The sequence below is a fragment of the Coturnix japonica genome, chromosome 1, assembly GCF_054131305.1.
Source record: "Coturnix japonica strain WE chromosome 1, WE-NBRP24, whole genome shotgun sequence".
Classification (NCBI taxonomy): Eukaryota; Metazoa; Chordata; class Aves; order Galliformes; family Phasianidae; genus Coturnix; species Coturnix japonica.
Genome location: NC_140663.1, coordinates 169,504,749 through 169,530,216, shown reverse-complemented (window position 1 = coordinate 169,530,216; position 25,468 = coordinate 169,504,749). Strand labels below are relative to the sequence as shown.

General features: G+C 40.9%; 1 protein-coding gene across 18 annotated transcripts in view; it reads left to right on the top strand.

The window, feature by feature from the left end:
* Window positions 1-25,468, top strand: part of FAT3 (FAT atypical cadherin 3) — a 428,155-nt gene that overhangs the window by 384,108 nt on the left and 18,579 nt on the right. For 17 of the 18 annotated variants that reach the window (XM_032442223.2, XM_015852350.3, XM_085509086.1 and 14 more), the window contains 4 exons: window positions 1,881-2,679; window positions 10,140-10,274; window positions 11,287-11,444; window positions 20,104-20,572. In XM_032442223.2, coding sequence (XP_032298114.2) covers window positions 1,881-2,679; window positions 10,140-10,274; window positions 11,287-11,444; window positions 20,104-20,572 — 1,561 coding nt within the window. Of the gene's footprint in view, window positions 1-1,880; window positions 2,680-10,139; window positions 10,275-11,286; window positions 11,445-20,103; window positions 20,573-25,468 lie in introns of those variants that run through there. The other variant, XR_014931869.1, reaches the window with a different exon arrangement.

Sequence of the window (25,468 nt, the reverse complement as noted above, 5' to 3'; positions counted from 1 at the left end):
CGTTTTAACCAGGGTAGCTATAAATCCAAGGATCATTTGTCCATTTCTCAGACTTGCATAGGAAAACATTATAGGGTTCAGTAAATATCCAGGTCTAGGGAATTCCATTGGAATGGAATGTGGTCCTACAATCTAAATCTGAAAATGCAGCCTTTCTCAACGTGCTGTGCTGGGGTTAATCTCTGTAATTAGGGCCTAACTGGTCCTTTACACCTGCTTTTAATGATGTTTGTAGCAAAAACAACCTCGCTGAGTTACAATTAAAAAATACAAGTTCTAATGTCAATCACCAGTTCAAATCAAAGGGACAGCTTACAAGATTGCCATTTAATATTGCAATCTTATTTTTCTAGCCTCGTGGGAAAACAAAAATAAAATCATTTTTCATTCTTACCATGTCCTCATCCAAAACTATCTGCTTTCAGGACTGTTCACTAGCCAAACTTCTAACATAACCAAAATTGGAATTAAATTCAAGCAGAATCCTCAGCTACATACATCCTTGTATGTCATAAATGGGGCATAAGCCAGATCACAATCACCAAGTTGCACCAAAATGTTCAGAAAACCACACATTAGATTAGAGGCCTGATTGCTCCCTGAATTATTTTCCTTAGGGATTCCTTCAATGAAGACATCTTTTGTAGTCTTCTGTTGTGTTTAGAGCATAGAATTTTTTCTTTCCACTTATATGTACCACAGTGCTGCTTCCCCCGCTCCACCATCAGATTCCTCCTCTGCGTTGTGTTTATTTAAAAAGTAGTGTGGAAGTTGAAATTGGAAGTGAGATAATCTCTGCATGTATGTGTATCTATGCACATGCATGTAAAATATTTTCTATGATTCTCTACAAAGCCCTGGTAGGAGCCATGATTTTCAGTGTCCCAGAGTTACTAATCATTTCCTAGTAATGTCAGTATTGGTACTGCCATCCTGCCCGTTATTTTTACTTCAGCTAGTAAATTTTCCTCCCCATATCCAAATGCAGACATCATTCAACGTGTGCTACATCTGTGATTTTTTGGTCTTATGTTCTTCTCTGAAGCAAATGAATGTGTGCAGTGGTATATCAGTAGTATATCTTCATACTGACTTCAATGAAGCATTTTCCTTACTGCAAGAAAGAACACTGATTCAAGTCTGCACACCTTTCTGTCAAGATGGCCTTGGATTTTTTGTCATACTTGCTCTTTCCTCTCAATAAAAAAGTGCAGATGATGCTATCGTACATGCTCTGGGTCATGCAGTCATCTGTCCAAGTGCAGTGCTTCTTTCATATTTTTCATTAGTAACAGCACAAAGCACCCTGTTTCACTTTTGGAGGGTGATAAATTTTATTTATTTCAAGCATGATTCTTGACTGCTTCAGAGAAAAGTCACATAGGCTTAGCAAGGTCTGAGGCACTTCAGAGCACAACAAGCAATACAGAAACTGCTGCTGATATTTCATTGGGCTACAGTCTCTTTTCCAGGGTAGAAGTGAGCCCAAACTCTACTTGGTGTAGAATACACCACATTCAGTTGGCTCTGTTGTGAAGGGGACAAGTGATAGCTGTGGGATCCTGGGAACTTTTCACATTGAGTAATGAGACGTAGTGCTGACACATTTCTCTCTGCAATCCACTTAGATATCTGTGCTTCCCTAAAGAGTTTTTAAGTTTCACTGCTAAAAAAGGATGACACATCTCTTTACATATATATTTTGCAAATGCATTTGGGAAGTTCTTCTGAGAGGTCTTCAGAATTACTGATGCTGTGGAAATCATATAGCAAGAAGTCTTGAATACATGTAGCAGAAAGTTTTACTTGTCAGCTGCATTTTATATACATGTGTATATATATAATATTTTGTTGTTTGGTTGTTGTTTTAATTATATTAGGCAAAAGACTCTGGGAAGCCTCAGCAGGTTTCCCACACCTACATTCAGGTGAGGGTTATCGAAGAAAGCATCCACAAACCAACTGCCATTCCACTGGAGATTTTCATTGTCACCATGGAAGATGATTTTCCAGGTGGAGTCATTGGAAAAATTCATGCCACAGATCAGGATGTGTATGACGTCCTCACTTACACGCTAAAATCAGAGCAGAAAAGTTTGTTCAAGGTTAACAACCACGATGGGAAGATCATTGCCCTAGGAGGACTTGATAACGGCAAGTACATCCTCAATGTGTCTGTCAGTGATGGCCGCTTCCAGGTCCCCATTGATGTTGTGGTACACGTTGAGCAATTACTTCAGGAAATGCTGCAGAACACCGTCACCATCCGCTTTGAGAATGTTTCCCCAGAAGACTTTGTGGGCCTTCACATGCACGGCTTCAGGCGCACCTTGCGGAACGCAGTGCTGTCCCAGAAACAAGACAGCCTGCACATCATCAGCATTCAGCCGGTGGCAGGCAGCAATCAGCTCGACATGCTGTTTGCAGTCCAGATGCACAGCGGCGGTTTCTATAAGCCTGCCTTTTTGATTCAGAAGCTTACCAATGCCAGGAGACACTTGGAAAATGTGATTCGTATTTCTGCTATCTTGGAGAAGAATTGCTCTGGACTGGATTGTCAGGAACAACACTGTGAGCAAAGTCTATCTATTGATTCCCATTCCCTGATGACCTACAGCACGGCGAGAATTAGTTTTGTGTGCCCTCGCTTTTACCGGAATGTTCGCTGCATGTGCAATGGTGAGTACTGCCCCCCCCCCACCCCCCATCCTCACACATTATGCGATAGGATCGGTTTTATGCCTCTGATGCAGATTAGAAGGGGCATTTCAATTCAGCCCGTTAAAGCACGACTGGCTGATGTATTTCTCAGGCTCAGGAAGAATTGTTCGTGTTTACTGATGTAAATGGAAGTTGGTGAACTTTGGCCTTACGTGACAAAGACTGCTTTCCTGGAGGCTCCAAGCCATCAACAAACTTCCAAGGGAGGGGAAAGAAGGGGAGAGGAAAGGGGAGGAGTGGGAGCAATGTGGCTTCCAACTCAGTTCACCACCATTCCACCAGCACTGGAATAAAGCAGGCATGTGGTCATGGCAGTGCCACCTGGTCTGCAGTGGTCCACAGCAGTCTACAAGGAAAGGACCCCTGGCCTAAGCAACACAGGTACAAACATCTTCCCAGTCTGTATTTACAGAGAGGAGCAGAAAAACAATGAAATATTTTATTTTGTTACTGACACCAAGCACTATTCCTGATCCTTATTGCTACAGTGGGTGTCAGGGTGGGGTTTTGTCCTGGTTTCAGGCTGCCTCACATTGTCAGCGATTTCATGGGGGTATATATGACAAACAGACTTGGTAGCCAGTCTTCCATGTGGCTCTGTGCTTGGAGAATAACACTTCAGGCAGTTATAATAATAGTTCTGTTTCTTTTGTTTGCCAAGCTATTTGCTCCTCATTCCACTTCATTTAAGAGCAGAGAAAAAAGCTGCTGTAAAATCAATACATCCAAGTCTCCCTCATCTTAAGCACACATGCAGACATACACGCACACACAACCGCACAGGAATTCAGTAGCCGTGTCTCAGTGACCAGCCTTTGTCCCTGCAGCAGTCAGCAGGACTTCATGTCATACCATCAACTTCAGTGGGAATGAAAAGAGGCCTTAATGCATAAAGCTGAACCAGAAATCATTGTGTCCTGCAGCACATGAATAATAATGCCATAGGATCAGAATTCTCCGTCTGTGCTGTTTTCATGTACATTCAAGAGCAGACTGTTTGGTCAGTTTTTAAGTAATAGCTTTCTATGTTCTGAACAGATATTTCCATTATAATAAGACTTGTCTTTTTGTTACACATGAAAGGCTCTGAAATAAAAAGGGATTTTCACAGGTTGGAAAGGGACAATGCTGTAATATCCCTGAGTCGAGTCCTGGAGCCACTGCAACAGCATTGTCTGCAAAACACTTTATATATTCTCTAACTCACAGCTTTGTCTCATTTACGTACCCAGAAATCACAAATCCTCATCTCCGTAGGGGATTGCTGTAGCCCTCGCTGTGTCAGAAATTGTTTTTCTGGCAGCCAGGATTTGCACTGTGTATAATTTCATTTCACTACTTATTAAAGTCAATAATGATGTATATTCCCTTCAGAAACTAATAGTGAGTGGACATGCCTCGTAATCTGTTAGCCTAGCTCCCAGAAATGGCTTTACAAAGCAGTATGGTTCTGATCCAACAGCTCTCTCCTTTCTCCCTGCTCAGCGCGCTTACACTGAGAGCAGAAAAAATCATCTGGGACAGAGATTTCACATTTTTTTCTGTCATGTACCAATCAATCCTCAGAAAATATTTCAGGCTGCCAAAATTGCCGCCTGTGGTCTGTAGCCTTGGGACCATCTATCCTGGCCATGAAACCTGCAGTCGGAAGCCATTGGTGTGAGCATTCCCTGATCCAGCTGGGAGGCTGGAGGGGTTCCATAGAGGGGTGATGCAGATGCCTTGGGGTGGGCTTGTATACCTCGAGTCTATCATGCAACAAAAATATGTCTATAGCAGCTGATCTAAATATGTAGTTTACTGGGCAAATGAAAGCCTTGGTGCTTGTAGAGATAAGAGACCTTGTTAGGAAGTAAAACAAAAAGAAAGAAAAAAACAAACACGATTCGCCCCTTTCCACATTAGTTAATACTTCATGCACTTCTAATTTTTTTTTAATCAAAGAAGCCACAAGAAGTGCCTTGCTCTTCAGATAAATACAGACACATACTGTGTTTTGTCACTTAGGAGGTTAACACAGAGTTCTGAGGATATATTAATTAGAGAACTTGGGTACGGCTACTTTTGTGAAGAGGAGGCCCAGTGAAAGAGTCAGGAAAAACCAAATACTTCCTTTGATCGGAAAAATCCAAATGCTTCTTTTGATCCTTTGTACATGAGCATAAATGTGGCAAAGCAAGAAAAAGGGCACAGCAAAGTGGAATACATCCACTGTGCTTCCTTTTACAAGAACGCATTAGCAAAATATTATCAATAAAATAAAAGCGTTATACTTTCTTTGTTACTAGGACAGTTTAGTGACCCAGTCCAGTAAATATTAAGAGCTTGAAATATGACAAACCCATTAAAAATATTCCATATGTTTTCAGTGGTCTGATTCAATTATAACCCAGAGAAGCTTGAGCTTTAGCTAATTCAGTCATTCTTGAAATATGTATCATACTTGGAGAGATTTTCCCACTGGCAGATGTCATAGATATGCACAATTTATGTGTGCCAGCTGTGCATAGCTTACCTAGATTACCTTTGTGAGCAAACAGAGTTATCTAACATAAAAATGCAGGGAGAATGTAAAGCAGGCAGTGTGAACTTCTGAGGATCAGCAGCTCCGTTCTGGAAGGGTAAGTTCGAAAGTTCAGGTGTATCAATCTAAGCCTTTAAAATCAATAAAATTGAACAATAATTTTTTTCCAGTAACAGACTGTCTCCTTAGGTTTCTGGCTCTTCTGCTTGTGTTTATATGAAAAATATTATAACAAACTGGGATTTCAGTGTAGCTGCAGGAGCTATGCAATTGCCAATCCCCCATCACATAACATAAGGTATGGAAACATCTGTCAGTGTTTGTGGGAAGCAAAGACAGGAAGACCGAAGTAAATATATATAATAAATAGTTCTCGTGACATTCTCATTTTTCAGAAGCAGAAATCTATTTCGGTTCTTTATTTCTTCATGTGGCAAGGTAATTCTTTTTGTGTTAAGACAAGGATGTGGGAAATGAGGAGGTTTTGTTGTGGCTGCTTTGCTATAGTGCGATTCCATGTTACAGTCTTACAAATGGAGGTTCCATTAATATGTTTATGGGAGAAGACTTGATTGAAATCATCTTGACAAATGTGGGTGTATATATATATATATATACACACATGAGCTGGTCACTCCAGGCCCCGTTTTCAGACAGTGGAAAGAATGAGGTATTTTTAATGATGTGATAAATCTCTCCTTGAATGTCTAGAATCAGTCAGATGAATCATGCCCTAAAGTTAGAGGAGATGAATTCCATTTCAAGTGTTTAATATGGTTCTGGCTTAATAGTTTGAAAGAATTTTTCTAATAGACCCAGAAGTGTTCAATGAAAGTGCAGACATTCATGTTATTTAATCAAGTGAATGGCAGCCTTGCACCATTTTATCCTAAAACCAGGCAATTCAGATTTTATGAAGACACTTCTAGCGTTTTGTGAATGTTCTGACAGGAAGAAATCATAAACTATGATGCATTATAAGATCTGGTATTAATATAAGGCCTAATATTGAGAGGTGGTCTGCGTCCTCAGAGCGTACACTGCCTCATGAAGATCAGAGTATTTCGCAGTACCAAGAAATCCAACCCCCATCCTAATACCAGGATTCTGAACTTAGAATCATAGAGTCCTTAGAGTTGGAAGGGACCTCTGAAAGCCATGTAGTCCAGCTCCCCTGCAGTGAACAGGGACATCCACAGCTACATCAGGTTCCCTGGGGCCTTGCCTTGAAAGTCTCCAGGGATGCAGCATCAACCACGTCTCTGGCAGCCTGTTCCAGTGCCTCATTATACTCACTGAGAAAGATTTTCTCCATTATCCAACCTAAATCTACCCTCTTTGATCTTGAAAACCCTTCCCCTTGTCCTTTCACCACAGACCCTGCTAAAGAGTCTGTCCCCTTCTTTCCTGTAGCTCCCCTTTAGATACTGAAAGCCATTCTCAGGTCACCTTGCAGCCTTCTCTTCTTCATAGTGATCAGCCCCATCTCTCTCAGGCTGTCCTTGTAGGCTTTTCTCTGCGTTCTCTGTTTCTAGGAATCTCACAAGCACTCTTGACCTCTCCTGGCAAGGTAACAAGGAAAAATAAAGAATAAATTGTTTGGGAGCACAGACCTGCAGATTTATTTGATACATTTGTTTGCTTTGACTGCAGCCCTTCTAACACTGCAATTGTGTAGGAGGAGATGTTTTTCCCTGACAGTGTTCCCCGTTTTAAGACCTGCTCTGGGAATGCAGCATCTTGTATGAAACTCATGGGGGCCAAAGCATGAAGTGGCACCATGACTGTAGAATCAAGAATGGAAACTGCTGTCTGTCACCTAGGTCTTAAGGGAAGTTGTGACCAAGTAGTGGTTGAACTTGTGCATTCTTCTAAAACTGTGAGAAACTCTGATTCATTAGGACACACTGTGCAACTTGAGTGTTCACTGGACCATAATACTTCACCACTGCTCCATGGTCCTCTTCTCTGGCTCAGTCCCACAGGATGCCATCCATCCCACAGGATTCCATCCTTCCTGAACTAATCCTGCCTTGGCTTCTCATAGGCTGCAGCTCTTCAAGCTCCAGCATGGCTCTATACTTGTACTTTCACTCAGGGAGATAAAACTGAAGATGATTTGTGAAGATCAAATAGGTCACTTCTACCTTCCCTGCATGCTGTGGGTGATACTATGCCATGTATCTTTGGGATACCTTGCAGAGAACTACTCTATTAATACTAATTTGAGTTTAAGGGGAACACTCTGAACTTGCCTAGAGCAAAAAAAAAAAAAAAAAAGTGATCAATTCAAATCCATATTTCTTGAATCTCTATTGAATGGTAAATAGGCTGTTCTTCGGAGTGGAAATGCAACATTAGGAAAAAAATGGTTTTAAAATTCGGGTTTTAAATCTTTGATGTGGACAACGCACCCTTGAACAATTGCACAGTTTTGCTTCATGCAGTTGTGAAATCAGCCTGAAAATGCATGTTAGCTCAAGCAACACAGTAATGCAGATTTGTAACTTCTGTACTTATAACCGTACAGACAGACACAAAGCATTTCTTCTCCCAGCTCTGAATAGTATAAAACTTTGTTGACAGCTATGGAATCCTGCTGCAGTCTGATGAATAAAAAGTTGATTTGCTTGTAGCTTAGCAGAACTGCTCTCAGCCTGCCAGGATAAGCAGTTCTTTAGTGTATTTCCAGATATCCTAAATACGTTAGATCCTTTCCATATGTTTTTTGACTGAGGAGGGATGACTCCGGAGTACAAATCAGAGCTTGAATCAGCTAAAAAACTGACAGAGATGGATAGCGATGTAACCTACTGCTTCATTGCTTCAGACAAAGATGCAGTCGTAGGTTAGGGGTTATGAAAATTTGTGGAGCTTCATTGAGGAAGCTCGGTGTCCCTTTCTGCTCCTCACTGACGTGCTGTAGAGCTTTCCTCCAGTTACTTGTCTGTCAGCTGCACTAAGTGTGCCAAAATTGCAGCCTCACAAAAGATGTAAGCCTGTTTAAAGGAGAGAGCTACCATGCACACAGCAAAGTGAGGTGTGTTTGTCACACGATATATTAAAGAGTCTACAGAACCGAGCAAAGCTTATAAGCAAGCCAATGGAATATTTAACCATACAGTGTAATTTCAGAAATGATAATTACCTGCTATTGAATTCCAGAGAATCAGTGAAAAAAAATAAGCCATAGAAAACATTGTATTCTTAGTTTCTGTAGACCTTATATTTGAATGGAATATAATTTTGCAGTGTTGAATCCTATTAAATGATTTTTTTTTCTTGGTTTGATAAGATTTAGGGTGTGTCTGTATATCGCAGCCGTTATTCCTACTAATGCTGCCTGCTAAACTGATTAATAAAGATTGCCATGACAGCACTACAGGCAGTACTGTAAATGGTTTACTGCACAGACTGCTCAAACAAATGTTTGTCGAAGGAGGGAAGGATGTTAAGGATTAAATTAACTGTGCTGTACATGAAGCAAGGCATTTACAGTCCATCCCCTATGTGTAGTCAGCCTGTGTCCATTCTGAGCCTGCCGCAGCAATTTTTCTTTTTCTAGAAAATACTTACAGTACCAGCTAATTTCACCTGTGCTCTGAATGAGCCCTGCTTGGCTTGTGCTATGGCGTGAAAGCGATAAGGTTCTTCCCTCCATTACTCTGGGAGATGTACTTTGTGACAGGCTGATTTTTTTCCCTGTATACATTGTAAATAAAGTACCTATGCTCAAAAAACAAAACAGTATTTGAATACAATTTGAGGTTCTGCAATAAACAAGAACGTCCAGTATTCAGAAAGTGATGGGTAGGAAGGGGCTGAAATTCTATCATTAAAATCACCACCTGAGTGTGTTACTTTAAATAAATGAATTTGATAAGCAAAAATTCGATTCCAGCAGCTGGCTCTCTCTCAGTTCAAGCCCTGATTGCAAGTCAATAGAAGCAATGGTGTGGATGCCTTCTCCTGCAGTTGAAAGAGGGTACTTTCATAACAGTTACATACAGACAACCAGAAGTAGAAGCTGACCCCAAATGTACTAAATTCTCTATTACAATCAACAGAAAGGTTAACTGTTGAGAAATTCATAGGAGAATTCTTGTATTGTGCATCAGAAGTTGTATTGTGTATTGGAACATAGTACGAAGTGTTTGCAAAAATCTCAAGATCAGGACAGTTGGAACAATTAGGTGCTCTGAAAAGTTGTAAAGAAAGTTTATCCAAGAAGTTTGACACTGAGGGACATTCAGGTAAACCCTTGGTGTGTGCTCAGCTCGTTGCATGTTAAAATCCTTAATGCAGTTGTGTGACATGATAGTATTCTCAGCAAATTTAAAGTACTGCATACAGCTGTTCCTCCATCCTCATACCTTTTTAAAGTTACGAGTAGTTCTGAATCGACACTCTTTTGAGCAAGGTTTGATTCCATATTATGAAATGTGACTTTTTCTTATTTAGTCTCCTGTGGAACTTTAACTCCCTAAAATTTACTTCCCGTGAGTGTTCTGAGGCTAAAGGAGAGCACAGCTCTGAGTAATTTGTTTCCTGGTATCCTCAAGTTCCCTGTATGGGAGGCTTTGTGAGTTAATGACTGACCTGAGCATCACAATAGCAATATATATATAACCAGTTACCACTCAAAATGGCTGGTTCTCATAATATTTTGCTATGGATTTCAGGGCACCCTTTTAGTAATCATAACAACGTTTTGCTAAGTAGTTGTCTGAATAGCATCTCTTCCCCAATTTTATTTAATTGTTATTAGTGTTATTAAGCCACACTTGTCTTGTACTGAAGTTCGAGATCGATAACTGTCTTTCTTTTACTATTTCTATGCTGCTAAAGATCCTGTTTCACACAGTGTCCCTGACAGTATTTTAACTTATTGCAGGAGGACTGTGCCCAGGGTCTAACGATCCCTGTCTGGAGAAGCCATGCCCAGGGGACATGCAGTGTGTGGGGTACGAAGCTAACCGGAGACCTTTCATCTGCCAGTGCCCACCAGGAAAGCTTGGCGAATGCTCAGGTGCACATCATGGTGGGAAAGGGGGTTGTACTTGAAGAAAAAAAGTGTGTCATTCTTCTTTTCTAGGTAGAGGTGTCACTGAAGTCAACAGGAGACGTACTGTTAAACCTTTCCCAGCACTGGCACTCAGTGTATCTCTTCATAGCAATCAGCTTTTTACATATAAGGCTGTATGAAGTTTAATGCATAATGCAGTTTCTTGTTGAAACTGACTTGGTTGAATCCTAGATCAGTAAAACAGGCTGCTGAGAAAAATAGAGGGCTGTTCCTAAAGGCCGTTAAGCCAGATATTGCCTTGCCATGGACAGAGCTCTGCAGTTAACTCTTCTGCTTGTAATTTTGATTACCAAAAATTCCATTCTTTATTAATAAAAGCACTAGATCGTCCCAAAATCCAACTTGCAGGACATCTGTTAATTCTCTGCAGCTGTGGTTATTCCCTGGGATACAAAGGGTGTGGTGCAGAGCTCATGGCCGTCCATTGACATCAGTGCTGCCAGGGCTGTATTGCAGCACAAGGCGGTGTTTTCTCCAAGAGAACACAGGAAATAATATGTTGTTTCACCATGATTCTGGACAGTGCTTTCATGGAACTGACTGTACAGCTTTGACTGGCATCTACTCAGACCTGGCTTTCTACCCATAACTCAACTGCCTGATGTAAAAGCTTGGCCATTTTGGACTCCCTCTGTTATCAAGTGAGGGGAGATAGGTACAGTCAGGGGTAAATAGCCTTTAAAATGGTGAATGCTTGGAAGAAATCACTTTTTTTGCCGTTTTGTAAGTTTGGAGAAATGGAGCTATCCCTCTCCCATGAAAAATAATTTCCTGAAAAAATGCAATATATATTTGTAATAGACGCAAGCTTTTTTTCCCACTGAAGTTGGGTGTTATTTACGAATTTCTTCCTAAAAATTCTCATTAGCTCTTGAAATTCTTTAATTAGCTTGACAGCTGAGGAATATTTTGTGTGTCACTAAAAGAACGTGTCTTTTCAAAATGGTTATTTCAGGCCACACTTCCCTTAGCTTTGCTGGGAATAGTTACATTAAATACCGTGTTTCTGAAAATAGCAAGAAAGAGGAATTCAAGTTGGCTCTACGTCTGCGAACCCTGCAAAGCAATGGGATTATAATGTACACCAGAGCGAATCCCTGTATAATTCTGAAGGTAATTAAAATAACTTATCTTTTCTGCAGTCGTTTTTCTTGATTACATGTTTTCTGTTGGCTCTTGATTTGGGGAATGTTGTTCTCATTTCAGCTGTAGATTGAGAAGATGAAGTCTGATCTGTTTCATACTAACAGAGAAAAACACCAATTTCAAAAGTGGCTGCAACAACAGCAAGCAAAACCCAGCTTGTTAGCGGTACTTTACTTGGAAACTGCTCAATTGGGTGCTGTTCATTTTAAGAATATTATATGTGTCTGCATGCAGCAGCTGATCTGCACATGATCTAAGATTTATCCGTTTATATGACCATATAGTCTAAATGACACATGCTGAAATAGCTTCTCTTCCCCTGTGCCCATGCCTGTGGTTAGAGAATATGCCCATGCTGCTGTCAAGTTAATTCCAGAAACCAACTGCTTAGAGAATCTCTCCTACTGAATACGGGACTTTCTGTGCTCTGGGAATTAAAATCAGTTAGAGAGTCAGGAAGTAGCCCGAGATGGATTTCCAATCATTATTTAATTGATAAGCTTTCTATTCATTGTTGGGTTTTTGTAGAATTACAATATCTTCTAGATAGAAAGGGAGTGCTGGGCTCATCCAAGAGCCTGTGTATAGTATTACTGCTGGAGTCTCTAAGGTACAAAACAAAGATGCTGACTTTCACAATTCAGCCATGTCCTGAAATTCAACAGTAGAAGAAATGGCACAGTGCCTTTTGTATCTGCATTTGTAATCTTAGACTTCTTTTGGCTAAATGCTTAGGTAATGTTAAAATTGCTAGATGTGTTATTAATCGGCAACAAATGATTTTATAGCTGTTGGACTAAAATATTTCATGTGCTGGAATGCTGTCTTTCATTCTCTGAGAATTCTCAGTAGTGCTGAGATTTGTACAAGACAAAGCTTATCACAGAATCATAAAATGGCCTGGGTTGAAAAGGACCACAATGATCATCCAGTTCCAAGCCCCCCGCTGTGTGCAGGGTCACCAACCACCAGACTAGGCTGCCCAGAGTCACATCCAGCCTGGCCTTGAATGCCTCCAGGGATGGGGCATCCACGACCATTCTGGGAAAAGACTGAAGATCTTTTATGGAGCCTTCATTGTGTTTGCTCTTGATGTGTATCAGTAAAGCACATTGCAGATTAGTTTTGAAAAATACTTGAGAAAAAAATAAATAAATAAATAAATAAATAATGGCCCTGCTGAAAGGTACCACTTGAAAACAATAGGAGATTATACATAGGCAGACTGAAATGGTGTTAGAGTAAACATAGGAGAGTTTATTTTGTTATTATAAAAGAGTGCAAGCATACCATCTACTTTTCCATATAGTTTATTTCAAGTGATTAAATTATTACAAATTTTTTACTATTGGTATTATACCTAATTTTATGGGAAGTGTGGATGCATATGAGAACATTAATCTCTGCAGTGGTGAAAAGTAAATGGATTTCCACAGCAAAATCCTATATGCAGTTTATCAGGGCTTTATTTAGGGAAGCAGTCTGAAGCCCCCAGATAATTCAGAGAAAGCATGCTGAGAATCATAGTAGCTTCATTTAAGCCAGCCACCTAAGTCTGCTTGGAAACCAGGAATTACATGAAGCTCATTTGACAGTATGCTGAAAAGAGACCTAGTTGCTGGGCTTCAGCATTGGCATTGCTCCTTCCCTCTCCTACCACCTGTATTCCCATATGGCCTGGATAGTGCTTCAGGCTAAAAATGGGAGATATGTTGATGTTAATGGATTGAGCTCAGGCTGTTCAGCTCCTGGAGAAGTTCCCTAATGTTTGGATTGTAGACAACCAAATGGAAATTTCCATTTGAAGTTGGGAATTTTGCCTCTGAACTGATAAACCTGTGGTATTATTGCATAACAATAAATGAGAGCCAGTCATTTCATTTGTCTGGGTTGGGTTGATAGTTATAGGTTAGAAACTTTGTGGGCTTGGTCATAGTTCCCACAATCAGTCAATCATTTTGCTTTGAAAGATACTGGGAAGAAAGAGCAATAATAGAAGGGGCAGTGACAAGAGCAGCTGATGTTCTGCTTCTGTCTCACAGGTTAACCTCTTTTTGCTTCCTAGTTGATAAGGAAGAATTTCCAGATCTCATGACACTTAGCAAAGATCTCTGAACCCCTCACACATTCAACAGGAAAGGTCCAGGGTTATGTATGCAGTGCTATAGATGCAAGAGTGCCACTGTCTCCAATTCATCAGGCAGGGAATGACACAGGAAAATCCCTACTTAATGCCTAGCACTTTGCTTTTGGTGTATCCAAGTAAGTTAGCCTTAAACTTTCCAAGCACATATTTTCATTTTTAACCCAGATGTTGAGATTTTATTATTTTATTTTATTTTATTTTATTTTATTTTATTTTATTTTACTTTTCTTTTAAACAGACACGTATGTTGTGAGATAGGGAGGCACTCAGAAATGAGACCATTAAGTAGATTAATTAGAGGTCTATAAATGTGAAGTTGTTATCATTTGAGCATTGCTTTCAATTAAATTAAACATGAGGAGAAGCTTTCCAAATAGAGGATAAAAAATGGGATCTTGCACTCTTTTGAGCACCCTGGCACCACTCCAGCAAAGCACTTAATCACTTGCTTAACTTCCTGTATTTGAAGGCAATTGGAACAACTCACATAACTTAATTTTAAGCATGTACTTAAGTGTCTTGATGGTTTAGCACCAGAGGGCCTAGCACCAACACTGAGCCCAAACAAAGGTAGAGCTGGAAGAAGTTTAGACACATCGTGTAGTACGAACCCATGGGAGAAGAGGCAAAAAACAACAGCACTGCTGGGGAATGTAGTGGCATTGATTTTTTCAAGCAAGTCTCCTCCATTCCAGTCTATTTAAAATTTAATGCTGCAATATGGTTTTCACTGTTTAAATGACCAGCTTAATTTGGGGATCTCATACATTTGTGATAACTCTAGGGATGGAAATATTTCATAATCATAACACAGTGTCCTTGGACAAATTATCAATTCTGTAGAGCAAACTGCTTGCTGAAAACCTACCAGTTACACTGTGTTGGTGCAATATAATAAGGCTGTTATTTATTCAGCTGTTTCAAATAAAGCAACTCATCCATCGATTTTGAGAGGCTGGCCATTTTTTTCATTGTTCACTCTTGCTTCTGAGACAACTGGAGCAAAATGAATTGTAGGTAGATGGCTTTTTCTTTTTTCTCTGGAAGGATTTCATGTGCGTAAAACAGTGTCACCATTTCCAAAGTCCATATCTGATGCTCCAGACAGAGCTTCTATCTGGGAAAGAGTTAACAATTTAAAGCACAGTGAAGCCATTCCAGGAGAAAAATTACACAATTAAATATTTTTGTTTTTATTTTTTAAGGAGTATCAGTGAGATTCAATTTGATTTCTAGAATTTAAAGGATTAAAAATAGCTAAAGGAAAAGTTTGTCTTCATGCCAGAAACGTAGCTGTTTAATAGTAAAAGGCAAGCATATGTTCTCCCATCCAGACAGTTAATAGGAAACTCTGCATGGTTTAGTTAAGTGTGTATTATACATTTTAATGCATTACTGCTGCGTGGCTTGTGCTGGGTAAGGCTGAAGCTTGGATATGATCCCAGCTATGGCTGGAGTTGAAACAAGTAACGTTTTAATTAAATATACCGTTTTACACAAACAAACCCAAAATGTAATTCAGCTAACGAAATATTTCCCCAGATAGATTAGTAGGCAGTGCAGTGTATCCGTGGTGTATGACTGCAGATGGACTGTGAGAGCCTAACGTGGTCTCAGAAGAACCATTTGATCATTTTATTACCTATGTTGATACACAAACATGGACGTTAGCCAAACATCTTAGCCAGGCTAATATTCTAATATAATTTACAATATGTGTTTGGCTCCATTTTGCCCATTGAATGAAACTGTTGAAATGTAACAGATTGCATCACCTTTTGGAGCCTTCTGTGTTCTTTGTACTTCTCCACTCATTTTGTGTAGGTGAGGAGCTCTGTGTCTATGATAGCATACATGTTTAAGTGGGCATTAACCTCAGTTTCCTAATATGTGTAATGAGAGACAGTGTAACTAAGGCAAGAAATTGATGGGCAGCTGGAAGCTTGGCAAGTCTCTTGTGGGATTTTACTACAAACTGTTTTACACGTACCTCATTTGATCAGAAGTTAACTTAAAGTTCAGCTTTTCTTGGTTCCAAGGTACAGACTATTAAGCTAAGATTCCCCTCTGAGGATGAAGTAGTGCCACAACATCACAGTGGTTATGCAGAATCATGGGAACACCAGCGATTAACTGCTGAATTAAAGGTCTGTGGTTGACTTCTCCATGCTTAGGAGAGAAGACATTGTTTTGCCCTTTTGAGTGGAGAGCCTTTCTCTTTCCTGGCCAGCCAGGCCACTAAGACGTCAGGACAGGAGTTTTTAGGGTTCCTCACTCCTGCTAGAGGCAGACAGCCAGCAGAGAACAAACTTTTCCTCCCTACCCTGCTATAGCAAGGTCCATGACCATCCATTTAATGAGAGTATTTTTATGGTCCCAGTGCTAGGGGCCTCTGCGCATGTCAGAGCCTTTAATGCATTTATCCATAAAGCACTGGTGTGAGGTAGGGAAATGACGTTATCCTTGTTGTACTGTTGGAGACCTAAAGCTATTGACTTGCTTGAGCTCCCAGAGGAAGAGCACTGCAGAGTCCAGATTCCCACGCGTATCTATCATGTCTTATGTTAGCACTACAAATGCTGGACCATCCTTCCCATCTTTCACTGTAGCCTAAGGTTGGGGTTACTAGTGCTTTTTTAATAAAAAGAAGGAAGCACAGCATTTCAGATGTGTGTCAGATCATCTGCTGGTAAAAAGAAAGAGAAATGAATGAGAAAGATATACAAAACACATTTGCACTACAGATATTTTAGATCATCATTTCCCGTATATAAATGCTGCAATATTTATCCCAGGTGTTCATATGTGGTGTTGTATTTATAAAGATAATTGGAAAAGCATGTTCTGTGAATAAGGGTAATAGACATGCAGGCAGTAGGCCCTTCAGGGTGTAAGTAGTCTTAGGGGAGGTATATGTATACTATACACAAGCAGTATTATGGTTTCCATAGGAAAAAGCCTTTAGAATAAGAAGAAAGTTAACTGCTTACCAATGATGACCATTTTTCAAAGTGTAGGATCTTGGCATGTATTTTTCTGCATAATTTTTACTCCTGTTGAGACAGACCGTACTTTCTGAGCAGCATCTTCAAGGTTTGTGGACTGTTTTTCTGCACCGGGTGAAAAGAATATTGCTCCATCCCTCGAGAATACCATCTCAGTTTATCAAGGCATCTTGTTTACTAAGATTCCTCCTGAGCAGACACTTTAATAGGGCCAGTTTAAATCTTCGGAAATAGTTGACAGATGAGATTTGAATCCTGTAAGAAAAGGTTTTAGATGAAAAATGTTCCAGACATTTTTCTACATGTCCATTAGCCTTTTTTGATTGAGCTGAGGGAGTACCAAGCAATATCCATCCCTCAAACGCATTGTATTACAATCATATATCTCATTTCTTCTCAATTTCATTACATCTTACTGGTCATAGACTTTAAAATAACCTGCTACCCATAGGAGGACCTAATTTTTGTTCTTCTAGCTCTTTCCACATTCTATTCACCTCTGGTGCTATACAGGATATTTTAGGCTGTGGATGTTTGCAGGAAGCTTGTTGTGTGCTTAGCATCTCAATTTCTACCTTGCATTTGTGGAGCAGCTGAGCACTCTGGGAGTGCCCCATCTGGCCCATGTCACTTGGCTTGAGGTTACAGTCCAGTTCAAATTCAGCTGGCCATGAGACTGAGATGGAGAAAGGAGAGACACAAAGTCCAGGGAACATCAGAGCTCAAGACTGTGCCCATATTATTTCTCCAGGTAGTTTTGTGAACCTCCAAGGGCTGACAATATGACTGTCAGGAAGGAGCTTTTGCTTTGATGTATGGTGTAGACTCAGGCTCAGTGGAGACAGCAGGCTGGAGCACTGGCAAATGGCAGATGGCACTCACACTGCATTTCAAGGAGTATTTGTTTTCCTAGGGTAAAAGGTATAATTTCAGACTTTCATTTGCTGGAAACCATGCCCTCTACTCCTACAGATTACTAGCATCTCATTTGCCATCAAGCTGCACCAGAGTGCCTGCAAGAAAAGAGATTTAGCTCCAGTTCAGACACATGCCGAAGGATGTCACCAGCTGTCCCAGTTTTAATTGACTACAGAGTCAACCATGGCAAAAACCATCCGAAATGTTCAAAGACCTGGGTAGAACGCAGCATTTCCACATCTGTGTTAGCCATGGGCTAACCATGGGCTTAGTGGGCCACCAAAGCTGTGGTGCGTTCTTGTGTTTTTGGCCAATGATCCATTGGCATCTTTGGCACCTGCACTTTGCCAGTGGAGAGGATTGTGCTATGAGTGAATTGGTGCAGAGTGCAGTTTGTGCTGCAAGGAAGGCTGCTAAAGGACACAGTGTCTGAACTTTTCAGGGGGATAAATAATGGGATAGAACTGTCTTGAGATGGGATATGCAGGAATAAATACTTCCTAGAGCATGACATAAGGGTAAAATAATTGCAAGAGCTTTCAGAGATGCTGAATCCAATTAACATGTCATAAGAAATTATCTCCTAACCCTGACAGCCATTTTAAACTTATCTGCCATCTATTAAAGGAACCTAAAAATCTTTGGATAAACTGCTAATCAAGAAAGCAGCACTTCATACCTCTTCCCTCTCTCTGTATTTGGCCTGCCCCAGCATGCTAGGTCAGATTTTCCCTAGATACAGACCTCAGATTAAAGGGAATGTAAGTCTGAATTTCATAACACTGTCTGTAAGTATTTGCATCAGCTCTCGTCACTATATCCCCATTACAGTTCTTGACAGGTTTTACTTTTAGACCTTCCCTATCAGGAAAAGAGGGGCTGTATTGTTCGTGGGAAATCATGGAGCCATGGAAACATATAATCATAATACCATAGAATAGTTGCATTGGAAGGGATCTTAAAGCCCATCTAGTTCTCTCTCTCTTGCCATGGGCAGGAACATCTTTCACTAAAAGAGATTGCTCAAAGCCCTGCCCAACATGACCTGGAATGCTTCCAGTGATGATCACCTACAGCTTCTTTGGGCAACCTGTTCCGGTATCTCAATCAGAACAAATCGTAGCAATCACTCTAAAGCCACAAACTCAGCATAAATATGAGGAGAAGAAAATAAATAAATAAATAAATAAATAAATAAATAAATAAATAAAGTCATCTCGTGTGAAGTATATGCAGTGCAGACATTATGGTCTCCGTGGAAAATACATGACTCCTAGCCAACCAGCATCTTGGAATTATAACTAGAAATAGAATAGTTTAGTTAGAAAGGACCTACAAAGACCATGAATTCTAAACTGCCTGACGCTTCAGGGCAAACAAAAAGTTAAAGCATGTTACTGAGGCTGTTATCCAAATGCATCTTGAATGCTTGCAGGAATGGGGCATCTACAAGCCTTCTCTTTTCTCAAACAACAGATCTAGGAGGACACTTTTGCTCATTAACCCACTCAGTACTTAAGATAAGAAGTTAGGAAGAAGTTCTTTACTCAAAGGGTGGTGAGACACTGGCACAGGCTGCCCAGAGAAGTTATGGATGCCCCATCCCTGGAGGTGCTCAAGGCAGGGTTGGATGGGGCATTGGGCATTGTGATCTGGTGGGTGGCATCCGACCTACAGCAGAAGGCTTGGAGTTTGATGGTCTTTAAGGTTCCTTTCAACCCAAGCCATTCTGTGATTTTCAACATTCTTTAGACTAGCTTTTCACAGCAACATAATATTCCCAGTTTATATCTGTGAACTTGAAGTCTCCCAGTAGCAATGAGGGCAGCTGAACCAGAGATTGCCCTTCATTACCTTTAGAATAACTCATCTATCCCAGCACTCTAGTCGTGGGACTCATCGCATTCAACATCGTTAATATCTACGATATAACTCAGGGAGAGGAGCAAAGCTTCCAGTTTGTCTCGTTTCTTCTTGACACCGTGTATGTTCATACACAAGCATTTCAGATGTGCTTAACCCTTACTGCTCCTTGGAGTAATGCAGATGCTTTCATTAGCCTTGCCACACCTAAATGGTGCTGTACCATCCCTTGGCTTAACCTCAGTGTTCCTCCTGGTTTTCCCTTCCTCTGTATGTATCCTGTTTTGGGGGATATGATTTAACTGGGAAGTATTGGTGATGGTTGGACTGGATGATCTTCTAGGTCTTTTCCAACCTTGATAATTCTGTGATTCTGTGATTCTGTTGTTACCCTTACAGGAACTGAAGTTAGGGCCAAGTGCACACCATGCTGAGATGTGTGTTACACATCCATATTTATTTTTCTCCATAGGTTTAGTTTGCCTACAGTAACTGTCTTTGGGTACATTATAAGTAATGACACTACCTTGTGTTTATTTTATGTGATAAAAGCGCAGCATTTTGTTGTTTCTGCACCATGTAGAAGACCATCTTTAGCGCTGTATAGAGTCTGGAAGTCCCCTGTGTTTTCATTCTCTGTGAGAGCTTATTATGAGAAATCTGAAGCACTTTGATTTCTGTTTTCCTCCCACAGATTGTCGATGGCAAACTGTGGTTCCAGTTGGACTGCGGGACTGGCCCGGGGATCCTGGGAATTTCTGGCAGGGCTGTGAATGATGGCAGCTGGCACTCAGTTTTCCTGGAGCTGAATCGCAACTTCACGAGCTTGTCCCTGGACGACAGCTACGTGGAGCGCCGCAAAGCCCCCCTCTATTTCCAGTCCCTCAGCACGGACAGCTCCGTCTATTTTGGAGCGCAGGTCCAAGTGGACAACGTCCGCAGCATGACCGACAAGAGAACCACACAGGTCTTGAGTGGCTTCCAGGGCTGCCTGGATTCAGTCGTCCTAAACAACAACGAGCTGCCCCTGCAGAACAAGCGCAGCAGCTTTGCAGAAGTGGTTGGCTTGACAGAGCTGAAACTCGGCTGTGTTCTCTACCCCGACGCGTGCGAACGGCATCCCTGCCAGAACGGCGGCACCTGTATCAGCGTGCCATCTGGTGGTAAATGTTTTGCATTGCTTTATGGGTTTTCCCCCTCGTTTTCCTCTGCAATTTATTGTTGGACATGGTTTTATCCAGCAGCCTGCTTGAAAAAATCTCATGAACTCTATAAAGCTCAGATAGGTATTGCAAATTGTGTAAAAGCTGTTTGCTCTATAAATAATGGTGAAACCATGCCTCCTCTCATTGCATTAATGTTCCAAAAGGAAATTGATTTATTGACTGTTAGGATAATCCTATTTCTGTAGAAACCAATAGAATTACAATTACTGTAATTCTTAGCTGGGTTTTACGGGACCCATTTGCAGCGGCAAAGGTTATACACAGAGATGGTGATTTTGAACATCCATCACTGATGCGATGGTACTGTTGCCCTCATCTGTTTCTGAAGCTGTCACGAATAATTACTGTTTACAAACACCTCAGTTCTTTTGTGAGTGAGTAATTTGATTTCACTTCTGCATGTACAAGAGTGAATCTGAACCGTTATAAACTCCCTCAAAGTGGACTTACAGCTTCCTTGGGAGCCTGGGTGCTTCAAGGTCTAATACCAAAGTTTGTAGGGCATTGATTTATGCAGTGCTAGAGTTTCTAATCCAGTGGTTATATGGTGGCATGTGTAATCTGGTTTTAGTGATTTACTGCCGAGTAATCTAATGCAGTAAACTAGTAAACTAATCTAATGTAGTAGAACTAGTAGTAAACTTATCTAGTGCACAACATACCCCAACCATAAGAACATCTTAGTGGGTTTTCTACATTCTCTCTACCTCTTAGTTGAGGGTTTGGCTGTTACTTGTGATGTCTTTGAATCCAGTGGTTCTGGAGGAAGTTTCAGGATGTATTCCCAGTCCTCCCCATGCTGCCACATGCTGGCACCAGGGTCTTTGGAGATCCTTCCAACCCTTCACCTAAACTGAGATTTTAGGTGCCTAACCTGCACAGTGCTTTTAACTGGGATATTTATTTTTATGAAGGTACACTTCAGAGAACTGTGTTTATTTTCTTACACTTTAGTAAATTCTTAAGTTTCAGAACAATTTAATTTAGTTTTCAGAGCCAAAATCTTGTGAGATCTGAGCAAAACCAACTGTGAGGCATTTTTTGTCTTTATAGAGTACGGCCCAGCAGTATGAATTTTCAGATGCTGAGATCTCGGCTTGCTTCTCTTCTGGATGCTTGGCTTTGATTCAGCTACCTCTTCTCCAGTGGCAGTGTTATGTAAAAGATTACGTAAATTGCTAGGAAATACATCTGTTCCATGTATATGGACGTAGCGTGGCCTTGATTGATTCCATGCTTAATAAATGAGGATAACCATTCCTCAAGCCATCATCCTAGGAAGCATGAGAACAGCTCCTTGTGTTGAATTTGTTTGATCCTCTTTACAATATTGCTCAACCATCTCATGATGAATAAATTAAAACCTTTCTAAGGAACTGGTTCACAGTTTCACAGCAACTGAATTTTTCCCAGCACCCTCTGCATACTAGTTCATACTGGGGAGAGCAGTAGGATGGGGAAACCACCTGAACATTGGCTGGACTCTTGAAAATGGACCCATTTTATTACTGGAATGGGCAGGCACGGTTATCATGTCAACATAATTTGCTGCTGGATCGCAGTCGTGGAGCTGATTTAACTTGCCTTGCCTTCCTGCCTCGGTGAGGGGCATGTGCCCTGCAGGGATGTTTCAGCTGCCTGCCGCTCCAAAATCTGTTTGCTGTTTTTACTGCCTCAGCAGTGTATGTAAATACAAGGTTGTTATAAAGCCATAATTCTAGCGCAATGGGCCCTGTCTGTATGCTGGCAGTTCTGTAGCCCAGCCCCTCCGGAGAAGTCGTGGGCGGCTTTGTTTCCACCAAGCAAAACAATTCTGTTGATGGTGTCCTACATGCACAAAAAGATCCTGTAATTAAATTCCATAGAGCCCAACAGCACTGCAAATGCTGGTTGTGGAGCCACAAATTGCAGGGTGCATTTAAGAATCGCCAGATGTGTTTGATGGCATATATGTTAGAAGATGTATTTTATTTATCTTAAGAAAGGAAATACCAGGCTTTTGGGGGGAAATAGGAATTTTAAATGGCCAGCAGAGATCTCATCCCCCATACCCGGGCATTTGAAAGGATCAAGATCTCTTTACTAATAGTTTCACAGAAACATGGGACATAGAACGGTTTGAGTTTGAAGGGATCCTTAAGGATCATGTGGTCCAACCCCCCTGCAATAAGCAAGGCCACCTACAGCTCCATCAGGTGCTCAGAGCCCATTTAGCCTGACCTTGATTGAGTGTCTTCAGGGATGAGGCATCCACCAACTCTCTGGACAACCTGTGCCAGTGCCTCAACAACCTTATAATAAAAAAAACCTTTTATTATCTCCAATTTAAATCTCTCCTCTTTTAGTTTGAAATAATTTCCCCTCTTCCTACGATTCCTTCCTCTGATGTGATATTTTCCTCCTGTTAAAGTTTCTGGAGAATGATGGTTCTTTTCCTAAACAGTGAGTGTTTGGAATTATAGCAGGATTTCTTTTAATAATTCAGCCCTTTAATTTGAATTTTACAGAGCAGATTTCATATATGGTTAACATCCTTTCTCTTAAAAAAACCCTACTGTGCTTTACAAGGAAATTAAGAGAGAGAAAAAGAGAGCTCAGATTTGTAGCTAACTTTAAAAGAAAACAGTCAAACAAAGGTTACCCGACATTATAGCATTAAAGTTGCCGGCTGCATGCCAGAAATCAAAGGGCCAGTTTCTAATTTACACACAATTTACATGAATTGATCATCTAAAATACAATCTCGGTAATAGCATTCCTGTTGTGAGATCTTCCTTTCAGTGGAAATGCCTACTGTTCACCATTAATAAAAAGCTGCCTCTGAGTGCTTTTTACTGTGCAGCTATGGAAATAGGGTAACATTATGGCCCTGTACGGGGAATTGTTAAAGTGGTGCTTTGTATGCACTAGGAGCGTGAACGTATTGTAACAGGAGGGCAAAACTGCAATCTCAGCCTGCAGGAGAATGCACAGATAGTTCAGATGTTCTGAAACATCACTGAGATGCTGCAGAATCTCCTTATTGGAGTTATTCAGAAGTCAGATGAGCGTGGCCCTGAGCACCGTGCTGTGGGTGTCCCTGTTGGAGTTAGGGGTTGGAGCAGATGGACCCACAGGGCCCTGACAACAACAGCCAGGCAGTGAGAGCATGTAAGAGTTTCTTTGCTTCCATAATTTGGTTCCTGGACCAGCAGAAAGTGACCATGACATGAGCTGCACTCATGCGTTTCCACAGGTCCGAATCAAATCCCATGTCAGCAGTAGATGTCCGATGCTGTCAGTGGTTATAAAGCTGAAGCAGGGCACAGTGTGCCCAGGGACCCTATGGGGACATCTCATGCATGATTAAAAGAGCCTGGGAAAGGGGGAAGAGCACTCACCAGGATTGCTCCTGACAGCTCAGGAGACTGTGAGCAGGAGGAGACTTCAACTTAAGGATAATTTTCTTGGAGACATTGGAAACCACAGTCCTGAAATACAGACCACATTCTTCCAGATTTTCAGTCCTTATCCTCAAGTGTGGGTCAATAAAGTTATTTTTAAAGAAAGCTGTTAGTATTTTGAAGCCTGACAAACAACCTCATGTTCTTTAATGACTTGTCTCTCTGGGCTAACATTTCCGAAGAAAACTCAACCAAGTGTTTAAAGTGTGGGTAAGCTATAAGCAGCTGAATGTGAGTTCTTAAAATGGGAAATGTCACACGACCTTAATAACAGAGTGATGTTACCAGTTCTGCCAATAGTAAGTGTATGTTTATCTGCTCAAATAACAACATGAGCAATCACAGCAATAGAAGGCTTTACTGTAATCAAATCTGTGTCTTTTGCCAGCGTTTTCAGCCATGGAGAGAACCCTCATGCTTGTAAATCCTGCAATTAGAAGTGTAGTTACTTCCTTTTAATGTGATCAGTCCTGTATACATCTGGCTTTGATTGAAGTAAATGGATTATATAGGTGGGTAGTTTTCTTTGGATATGAAGCATTTCAGCATAAGTATCTAGCATGTCAAGGACTGAGGGCAGGGAGTAAGAACAGAGAGTCACTGCTTTCCCCTCTCATTTTTCTTTCTTCTATTTTTTTATAAGTTAAATCCATTGGGAGAGGAAAGAAAAGCAGAGTGGCAATTAGAAGGCGATTTTAATACACGCTTTAAAGCATGTTGGCTACATTACCACATAGGTGTTTCTGAGGTCTGGGTAGTTTGCAAGAGTGACAGGTAAAAAATGGGTGTATTACTGCTGTAGCTGTGAACTGACCAGGTCTTAAAGTGTACTCTCAATGTCATTGTTTTTCAAACAAACACACACAAACCAGCATGCTGTAATGCAAGCAAGCCAAATGTGCATCAGTTCATATTTAAAGGCTTTTTAGGATTTTTTGTTTTTGTTTTTTAATCTTACTTATCACTATGCTTTTTAGAGATTTGGATTAGGATTCACAGTTTCACAGCAAATACACACCAACCCTGTTATAGAAAGCACCAGTTTCCTACCAACTTACAGCATAAGGCAGTGATCATCCCTTTGAAGACAGATATGTTAAATCTGAAGTGGCAGGAATACATATGGCTGAAGAACACACAGCTCTTAAAGCTGGCCAGGTATGTCTCTAAACACGCCAAAACAGAAGTGCTGTGATAGATGGTTTCCACCTGCACCTTTCTCATCACTTAACTCAACATGAGGTGATGTGTGAGCAGGGCCAAGGGCAGGCCTGTTCCTTGACATCAAGTTTGTCAGGGCTAGTGGCACAGCAGGGAAAGAAACTACATGGGGAGATCAAATGCAAAAGCCTAGCACATAGCAAATAGAAGCCAGCTCCTCTTGCATGTG